This window comes from Rosa chinensis, chromosome 5 (assembly GCF_002994745.2).
Source record: "Rosa chinensis cultivar Old Blush chromosome 5, RchiOBHm-V2, whole genome shotgun sequence".
NCBI classification, from domain to species: Eukaryota; Viridiplantae; Streptophyta; class Magnoliopsida; order Rosales; family Rosaceae; genus Rosa; species Rosa chinensis.
This window is the reverse complement of record NC_037092.1, coordinates 28,452,838-28,462,716: the sequence shown is the minus strand read 5'-3', so window position 1 is coordinate 28,462,716 and position 9,879 is coordinate 28,452,838. Positions and strand designations below refer to the sequence as shown.

General features: G+C 36.6%; 1 protein-coding gene across 3 annotated transcripts; it reads left to right on the top strand.

The window, feature by feature from the left end:
• The first annotated feature begins 4,617 nt into the window (after positions 1–4,617).
• Positions 4,618–9,599, top strand: LOC112165907. 3 transcript variants are annotated; one of them, XM_040506561.1, is made up of 6 exons: positions 4,618–5,383; positions 5,678–6,150; positions 7,294–7,818; positions 7,902–8,210; positions 8,533–8,865; positions 9,031–9,599. In XM_040506561.1, the coding sequence occupies exons 1-6, from the start codon at positions 5,204–5,206 to the stop codon at positions 9,512–9,514; spliced, it is 2,304 nt and encodes a 767-aa protein (XP_040362495.1). In that variant the 5' UTR covers positions 4,618–5,203; the 3' UTR covers positions 9,515–9,599. The 3 variants fall into 3 exon arrangements, with proteins under 3 accessions (XP_040362495.1, XP_024158378.1, XP_024158377.1); XM_024302610.2 differs by having other exon boundaries at positions 4,619–5,383; positions 8,536–8,865; positions 8,995–9,579; XM_024302609.2 differs by having other exon boundaries at positions 4,619–5,383; positions 8,995–9,579.
• The last annotated feature ends 280 nt before the right edge of the window (positions 9,600–9,879 follow it).

Sequence of the window (9,879 nt, the reverse complement as noted above, 5' to 3'; positions counted from 1 at the left end):
TTTGTGAGAATTGTTTGATTAAATTTGCTTAATTGATATCTTTCGTATTTTAATCTTATGTGGTTCGAAACACTTAGGGTTTTTATATGAATGATGCTAGATTTAAGAACATGAATCAACTTTTTGCTTTGTGTAACTTGAATCGAAAGGTAGTAAAGGTTTTGGGCAAAAACCGAATTTAATTAAAGAGGATTGCAATTAGGTGGACTTTTTCATACTAAGTTGCACACTTAAGTTGATAGCCTTTCTATGAGTTTCATGCGTTAAACATGTTATGATTGTCTAGCTTTCTAGAGCTTGAATGCATGTTTGATAGGATTAGTCTTTGTGCTTTCACTTAGGTTAATTAGCATTGAAAAGTAAAATATGGGAAATTATTTGCTTTGAATATTTCACATGATCAACTCCCTTCTCATGACTTAGATGAACAATATTAGGGTTGAATCGAATTTGATTATAATTTTGGTTTTGATCTTTGTTTCTCTCATTTCATCCTTGTATTTTTGTTTGTATAGTTTTCTTTATTTCGTTTCTTTTAATTTTCGAAACCAAAAATCCAAAAATCCCCCTTAATTTGTAAATATGTTTATACTTTGTTTTATTTTTGTAAATAATTTACTTTGTACTTATTTTAATTCTTTATTTGTCCTACAATGACAGGTGTATCCTCAATCCCTGGAATAAAACGATCCCTATTTACCATATACTAACGATGACATTTTCAGGGTTAAATTGCGCGCTTGCTTTTAGCGTATCAATCATTTGTGATATTCTCCCTATTCTGTATCAAACAACAAATTTCTGAATGCGTGATGGCCTTTTTGCAATTTCAGCCAAAGACCACTCATTACGGTGTCACAAAAGTCGTCCCAGCCCATTAGGCTTTTCAAACTTTCTGCTCCAGAGTGGAAATTGAGTAATTTTCTTTGTTGTTTCTATTGAATCTTCCGAGTGTAATCAGAAATGAAAGGGGAGATATCATTTTTTTTTTCTTGGGTCAACAAAGCTAAAGGTCAATAAAGCAAAACCATAAACCAAAGGCAATAAGTAATGTATATTTTTATTGCACAAGTTCTGGTTTTCTTTTTATTTTTTTTATGACCCAAAAAAAAAACTTACAAAGCAAAGGAAAAACCACAAGAAACACCATCTCTCAACTGATCCAACCGGAACGTTGGACACACATAAAGAGGTAAACAGTAGAACCAAACTTTATGACATTCAAAGTTATAGGCTAAGGATGTTAAATAATCAACTATAAAATTCGTCTTTCTATATATGTCGAAAGATGGTATTCTGAAACTTATTAGCCAAATCTCTATCTCGGATTAAAATCTTCATAGTCCAGGGAATTGTTACAGCATCACATATACAGTCGATGAGTAAATTAGAATCTCCTTCCATTATAATATGGCCGAGCCCGTGAAGGTACGCTGTATGCAATCCTTCTGGCAAAGCTGTACGTTAAATATTGAGTTCGTGGACACATGGCAAGCTGAAATTGGAATTCGTATGAATAAGTTATGGTCTACGGAAGTTTATTTCTACGTCGAAGTTTTCGGAAATTTATAAAGAGCAAAATCGACTATTCACAATGTTTGGTATTTAAGGAACAAATCCCTAGCCACTCTCTCATTCCTTTTCTCTCTCTCAGCCGCACGGATCTTTCTCTTTCTTCCCCTCCTCATCTTTCTGCTCTCCCAGAGATCACCACTTCTGGCCACCATTTCACAACGCCGCCGCTACCAGTCAAATCCAAACTGAAACCCAATCACAACCCAAGTCCATTACTGCCATACATTGATCCCAGCATCCGTACGCACACCGTAAAGCTCCAGTGCCACTGCCCCTCACCTTTCTTCAATTTCTAACTGTCTCCTCGCTTCACCACCATCTTGGCTCAACTCAGCAAACAAGGAAGAGAAAAACTGAGGATCCCCGTCACTCACCACTACTGGACGACAACACATGCACCATTGTCAAAGCTCTTGGCCTTGCACTTCGTTGTTCTTCAACCTCCGGTGAAAATCGAGTCACACCACCACCATAACTAGAGTCAAAATTGCACGAACTACCAGAGCCCCAAAGTCCCGACCTCCGATTCCGACCAGAGTCTTCGCACGTGCCGCTCCTGGCGCGTGCACCACCGTGGCTCCACCGCAGGATTTGCCTGCTACCTTACTAGGTAAATGATCGTCCCTTGTCTTATGTTGGAGCTATTTGTTGATGTGGAATGAAAACCCTAATTTGATAACTTGTTCTAGATTGTGTGAGGTTTGTGAGATTCGACGTTTTGGAGTCTTGGAGAAAGCGGGTCGATCGGCGGGTTCAGTCTGTTTGATATTGAAGAATGGTAAGGGCCTGGGTTTGTTGATCTTTTAATGTTGTAGATGAGTTGATCGAAATATTGAGTTGTGTTGAATAAAATGAATTTGATATGGAATTTCCTTCAATAGACTTTATTGAAAGAGGCTAACGTTGTCAAAATGGTGAAAAAGAGTAGTTGTTCAAGGATTATGATTTCGTTGTTGTCCACTCTAATTATTGTTCCAAATATTATGATTGTAAGAAGCATGTTTGTCATTGACAAAGAAAGCGTAAATCGGCCAAGTTCATATGATTTTGGTAATGGCAAGGAATAAGTATGATTTGGCTTAATGTAAAGAGAGATTTGACTTTGGGTAATTAACGTGATATTTTGTTATCGAAATTGGAGTGTCGGATTACAGGGTAAATTTGGTAAACTCTTTAAAGGAATTGTTGATAAGGAATTTGAGTATTAATCATTGTTGAGAGGAGAACGACATGGATAATTAATTGGCACTCTTCTTGGTTGTTAAATTGAAGTGATGGACAAGGCTCTATATTGGTTTAACTATAAAGGTTTTTAAGTATTTAAAGGTGTAATTATTATTAGTAAGTTGTTGATAGGAGTTTAACTTAATATTAAAGGACTGAGCGTGATCACTTAATGTTGAGCGAGAGATACAATTAACGGCTAAATACTGATTATTACCCTGTAGTTTGGGTCCAAAATCAATTTAGTCCTTAAACTTCTAATTTCATCAAAAACACCCATGCACTTTCAATTTTGATCTAATAGGTCCAATCTGTTAGTTTTTCGTTAATTGAGTCCGTTAACTTGTTGACGTGGCTCATATGGGCCTATGTTTTATAATGTGGTGTTGAGATAGTATGCATAGTCAGTTTAGGAGTGAGTCCCACTATTAGAAATTTATCAAATAAAAAGTTTTTAAATAAATAACCAAATTATAACTAGAACCCACAACTGAAGATTAACGAATTGGACCTATTAGATTAAAATTGAAAGTACGGGGGTGTTTTTGATGAAATTAGTAGTCCAGAGACTGAATTGATTTTGGACCTAAACCACAGGGTAGTAACCAGTATTTAGCCCTACAATTAAAGAAGAGTTAAAAGAGAATGAGTATAGTGTCGACTTAGAAGCTAGGTTTCAGCATTTTCGTCATTTCCCTGTGTAGACATTTGATTTTAAAATAAATTAATGCATGCATTACTACTTTCGAGCATTTATTTATTATGAGATTTATTTATGATTTTATGGCTTATTGAGATATATATTGAGTTTTATGAGCTTTGATTTATCGAGATTTCGTGATTAATGCTTTCGATGATTTATCTTTAGAATTATTATTGAGTTTCTTTTTTGGAAGCATTTATTTAAGTATTTGAGTATGATCGATTTCTCTAGACTTGTTGGGTTTAATATTATGATTTAATGAGTTCAGTTTATTCGAGGAGGTAAATATGTTAGCGCATGCATGCATTACCTAGTCGACAGTACTCTCCAGAATATTTCGGTCAGCAGTACCCTTCGATGCATCATTTGGTTGGCGGTACCCTCCAAATGGCATGAGATAGTTAGTCGGCAGTACTCTCTAGCCATCACTTCCTCATTCGGTCGGCGATACCCTCCGATGCATCCCTAGTCGGCAGTATCCTCCAGGTGACATGAGATGACTAGTCGGCAGTTTCCTCTAATTATCGCCTATTTTACGATATGAGTAATTTTAATGTGATTTCGAAGACTTCTAAGGTGATTTGAGATATTTCTTTATGAGAGGTTTTGAAAGGATTTTGAGATGATTTACAGAGGATTTGAGTTCATTTGAGATATCAATATTAGAGGATAATCGAGAGTATTTTACCGATTTTGCACTACTTTTTAAGAGAATAATTTGGGAAATCATTAAATCTTATTTAATTTTCCTTTGAAATTATTTATTTTTCGTCCATTTATTCTAATAATTTTTAAATGCTTTTTCTTGGGCTTTTTGATTTTACGTGACCAGTCTGCAGATAGGTTGAGGTCGAGCTTGCGTAGTCGCTGAGGCATAGTGTTCATCACTTCCGATTTCCTATAGGTTAAGTGTTTAACCTCCTTGTACTCTATTTTAGCTCATTGTTTAAATCGCTCTGATTGCCGAAATAAATTGATACTCGAGATTTGAGTTTTTATATTACTTGTGGAAGTTGAACTGTGGAGGAATATTAGAATGTTTTTGCAGGGTCCACTTTTAAAGGGAAGCTTCGCCAAAATTTTGGTGAAATTTATTCTAAAGTGGGCATCGCAGGGCCAATGATTTCAAGGTGCATTCCGAGAGACAGGTCTTGTCAAGTTGTCTAACGAAAACCAATAAGGTGATGTCGTAAAATAGGCGATGAGTCGGCACCGAACATCCTCTCCTTCTCTAATCCCTTGAGCTGCTCCACCTCACTCTTTAAAACCCTAAATGCACCCCCAATATCAAGCCCAACATCGCAATCCAATTCAACCAAAATTTCCAAAACAGACTCGAGCGCCGAGACCACGCGAGGGTGAGCACCACCGGCAAGCTCAACGAGGTCGACAGAGTCCGGCGAGGTCTTGTACCCCGGCCTCTGCAAAGGCGAGAACCAGCGCTGTTGGGGTTTCATTCGCAAGGTCTACGGCATCTCTTATCGGCTCAGTTTCTCTTGACCACCGTACTGTATACTCTGGTCAACGATCTCCTCAAGGGTAGCCCTGGTCTTCTCATACTACGGCATCTTGTGGTGTTTAATGGTAATTTAGCCATTATGCGTGTAAAGGTTGTAGATTGATGGCGGTTTTGGATTGTTCGAATTTGAGATTGAAGGTTGTCGATTGATGGCGGAGATACAACCAGGAGATCGAAGGTAAATGAATTTGAGCTCAAGGAGGCTTCCTCCGATGGACTACCACCACCGCAAGGAGACTCGGCCTTCCTCTCCGCCACTCTCGCCGGCTTCTTCATCCTCAGAAACCCCAATTAACTCCGTCCTCGAAATATTCCGAAAGTACCTCAGAATCGTCGATGACATCGAATGTCGATATGTCGAGGTAACCCATTTCTAAAGCTGTCAGCTCTCTCTTCTGGTTTTCTTTCACTTTGGCTAAAGTTTCGATCTTTGGATCTGGGCTTTTTTTTTTTTTTTTTGGTCCACGTTTGCTGAATTTAGTCCTTTAGTTAATTAAGTAAGCATCTGGCTTCCTACATCGATCTTACCTAATTCTGTAAATAAATAAACGAATTTTTTTAATCAATTGAGAGAAATTGGTACCATGCTTTGATGTTGACAATTGAGAGAAATTGCAGCTAATCATCTGAAATTATTTTTCTGTGCTGGGTTTCAGCCAGTTGAATTCCCAACTCTAGACGAAGAACAGTTAAGACGCATCCGTAATTCACAAACAGTATATTCATCCCTTTCCGAGCTTCCCCGAGATATTCCACGTGGAGTCCTTCTGGGTAATCTTGACATACGGAAGGATCCAGTTGAACGACGTTTTAAATTTTCAATTTCGCGCGACTGGCAACCTATCATGATAGAAGAAAAAACACCAGGAGCTTATATATACGTTGTGACTGAACGTTTGGCACGGTCGGAGAGGGCATTGGATGAACTCTCGGAGGTTGTAGAAGAAAAAACAGTGCTGCCAATATTCCACGGTGTTGATCCCTCCGATGTACGACATCAAACGGGAAGTTTTGCACAAGCCTTTGCAGACCATGAGATAAAGTACAAGGATGACCCACAAAAAGTAAAAAGGTGGAGAGCTGCTTTAACCAAACTGGGAAATCTTTCAGGCTGGCATTCAAAGGGCTGGTATGCATTATTTTTCCTCTTCTTTCATTTTCTTATTTGTCATCTATTATTTAGTTACCTTATATAGCAGACCAGCAGTTGCTTCATTTTTTATTTTTATTTTTGACAAAGAAAGGAGTTGCATTCTATAATTCTGTTATCAATTGAGATTATATCGGAAATAAGTATATCGGACATGCAATTATATATATGTACTTTTTTCAGAACTTCTTTCCCACATATATAGTTATACTTCACCTCAAAAATTCATTGAATATTAATTGAAAGAAAACTTGTATGAGAAACATTCATGAAGGTCAATAAAAGAAAAATGTAGTAAGTCTTTTAGGCGACCTAATTGATCCTTTACTTGCTTGTTTATAAATTATAACTATTGGAAATTGTTATACACCTCACAAAATGTCAGGTTTTTTTTTTCATCCCCACCCTATCTATCCTTAACCCTGACCTTTATAATGTAGACACCAATATATCAATGTACACACCTTATTGTTTTGTTTTATTACATCAATGGTCTATAGTATTGTTATGGACAATTAAAGTCGAACAAAAAGTGCCTTATAACAATTTGAGGCGTATTGTAACAATTCTCTAATTAGTTTATTTTTATTTGAAGTATATAAATGTAGTGGCTACATGTAAGAAAAACTATTATAAATGCCTTATTAATAGTACTTAATAATTATTATAAATGCCTTATCCATAAAATTTCATTCAAATTAATGAATTATTACTTGTTTTATAACTTCATTTACTACAGTCGATTTCACGTCAAAAACCCATTTGCAATTTTTTAGTCAAAACAATTCTATTTAGTTTTTTAATCGTTTTTCTTTTAGTACACGACAAAAAATAAGAAACAAAAAGATAAATAATATGTTGCCAGTCCTTTACTCTTGAACTAATATGCTATTTAATTTTTTCAGCGTTATACTTTATGACAGTAAAGAAAAAATGAAAATAAGTAGGAAAAAGATTCTCATCTGATTCATTTAAATGAAGCTGCCATCCAATTGGGAAAACTTTTTCACTAAATCTCTCAAAAGTTCAAGATCAAGATATTGCATGTATAACTTGAATGTATGATGAATATTATGCTTTCCCTAAACTAATGGAATAATATTATCTCTGTTCACTGTATAGTCACGAAACAAAACTCATTCAAGACGTTGTTGATGAGATACGGTGGAAAATACAATTTTCAAAACCTGCCATTAGAAATCTGCCATCAACACCTTCTTGGTCTTCTTCTTATCGACGAAAGCATGATGTCTTTCTAAGCTTTAGAGGGGCGGATACCCGCTTGGCATTTATGGGCCATCTACATGCTGCATTAATTCACTGGGGAATTTCGACCTTTAGAGATGACATAGATCTTGAGAAAGGAAAGTCCATTCGCAAACAACTCGACAAAGCAATTGAGGGATCAAAGGTTTGGGTTGTCATCGTTTCACCAGACTATGCTTCTTCAAAATGGTGCTTGAACGAGCTTTTGAAGATTCTTGAATGTAGAAAAGCATCTAAAGTGGGAAGGAAGAATGAAACTTTGATGAAGCCATCTGCAGAATATGAAGAACAAGCTCATACTCTGGTGAATGGACACAAAACACATAAGGGGAAGGCTAGTTTGCGGAACAAGCAGGAAAACATCACTAATCATAATAAAAGGTTATTCGATCATCTTCAGTTTCTTGCATGTTAATTAATTATTATACTTCCTTTGCCAATTGTTTTAGTATCTTTGTTTTCAGGGAAATGGGTGAGTTCAGACTTGGCGTTACCTATGGCGGAAAGTGGGTTGATTCTGTTTACATAGGTGGTAGGACAGAAGAAATAGTGGTTTCAGAAGACATTACTTATAGTGAGCTTCTAGATCAACTGTATCATATTGTTGGAGTACATCCAACTGAAAATGAGATCAAGATCAGTACGATCGATGAATCAAAATCACCGGCTTATCCTGTGGAGATAATCAATGATGATGACCTCAAAAATTTTATTGATCAAAGCCTTTCTTCCGACGTGCGCTTGAAGCATCCATTGCGAAATTCCTCTAGGAGGTACTCTGAACTTTTAATTTTGGGATACTTTTGGTAACACAACTTTAGACTTATTGATAATTTGTGTTTGTCTTCTTTAATTACTAGAATATTTGAATATCTTCTACTAATTTGGTTCACCTAGCATTACTCTCATTTTAATTATTTACTACCACATTTCTATTGCTTTTATTGTTTGGGATACCAGAGCTATAATAAACCGAAAAGTGTGGTTTTGTTTAGGGTTTATATATGTTCGGTGGTATATGAAATAGACATAAGGTATTCAGCTAGTTTCTCATTGTCTCATTATTCACGGTGTTCTTTATCTGCTAATTTTCAGCAGGAGTATTCAAGTTAGAGTTTTGGTTAACCATGATGGAGAGTGGGTGAATTCTACATATGTTGGTGGCAAAACGAAAGGAATAATAATCCCAGAGGACATTACTTATCAAGAACTTGTTGATAGAGTGTGTGGTGTTGTGGGAGTTGATCCAAATGAATATAAGTTGATTATGAAGACTGCATATAAATCAAATCTCCCTACTCAACCTGTGGAGATAATCGATGATGAAGGCCTTGCATTTTTCATCCATGATGAGAATCTTTCACTGGGTATGAGCTCCATATTTACTTTGTGCACTACTCTTGAACGACGGGCATTTCCTAATGGACGGTATGTACTCTCTTTACTTTGGTCTCATTAATTTATATGAAATCTATGCATTAGTCTATTGGATTTGGGACCTATAATCGATCTTATTCTTTTTAATTTTTGAAACGTTGATCTTATTCTTTTTCTTAGAATGGAATCCTCACATAGTGGTACACCACATCTCAGAAGATTTGGGACCTCCCCGAGTTGCGTTCATTATGTGACACCTGATCAGGTGCCTCATCTTCATACTCAAGTTGGACCATCGTCACCAAATGTGCCTTGTATGCAGCAGCAGCAGCAACAACAACCTTTCTACCAGCAACAACAACAACAACAACAACAACCTTTCTACCAGCAACAACATTCTTTCCAACAGACGACGTTGCAGCCTTGCTACGAGCACTATCAGCCATCCGTTCAGCAGCCACAGCCTCTGTACCAACAACTTCATCCTTCCTACGTGCAGCAGCAGCAATCTCAGTACCAACAGCTGAATCCTTCCTACATGCAGCCGCTGTCACCAATTCATCATGTGCCTTACTCGCTCAAGATGTTCTGGAATGATGCAACCCGAATATTTCAAGATTTGAACTTTTGGCAATTTAGTTTCATCATGATGTTATTAGGAAATATCTTCTATTTCTTAAGGCTTTGTAGAAACAATTAGTAAAGTTTGGTGAAAAAAATCAAAGAATCATTTGATGATATTTATTCTATGAGTTTTTCTATTCATATCTGAAAATCTTGTAATCTGATCTCCTGTACTTTCACACCTCCTTTTACTTTACCTTAATGGATTGGAGATAACAAGAATCATGATAGATGGGGGATCAGCTGTTAAATCTCCTACCTTTGAGAACGCTAAAACGTCAAGAAAGGGCCTTATAAACAACAATTACAAAAACTAATGGGACGAAATTGTGATAAGCCAGAGGAAACTTCCGCTTTTGGGATAAGGGCAGTGAAGGTATGATTGAGATCCTACTTGTCCTTTATGTTCTAGTAGGAAAAGAAGTCCTGTCTAACATGGAG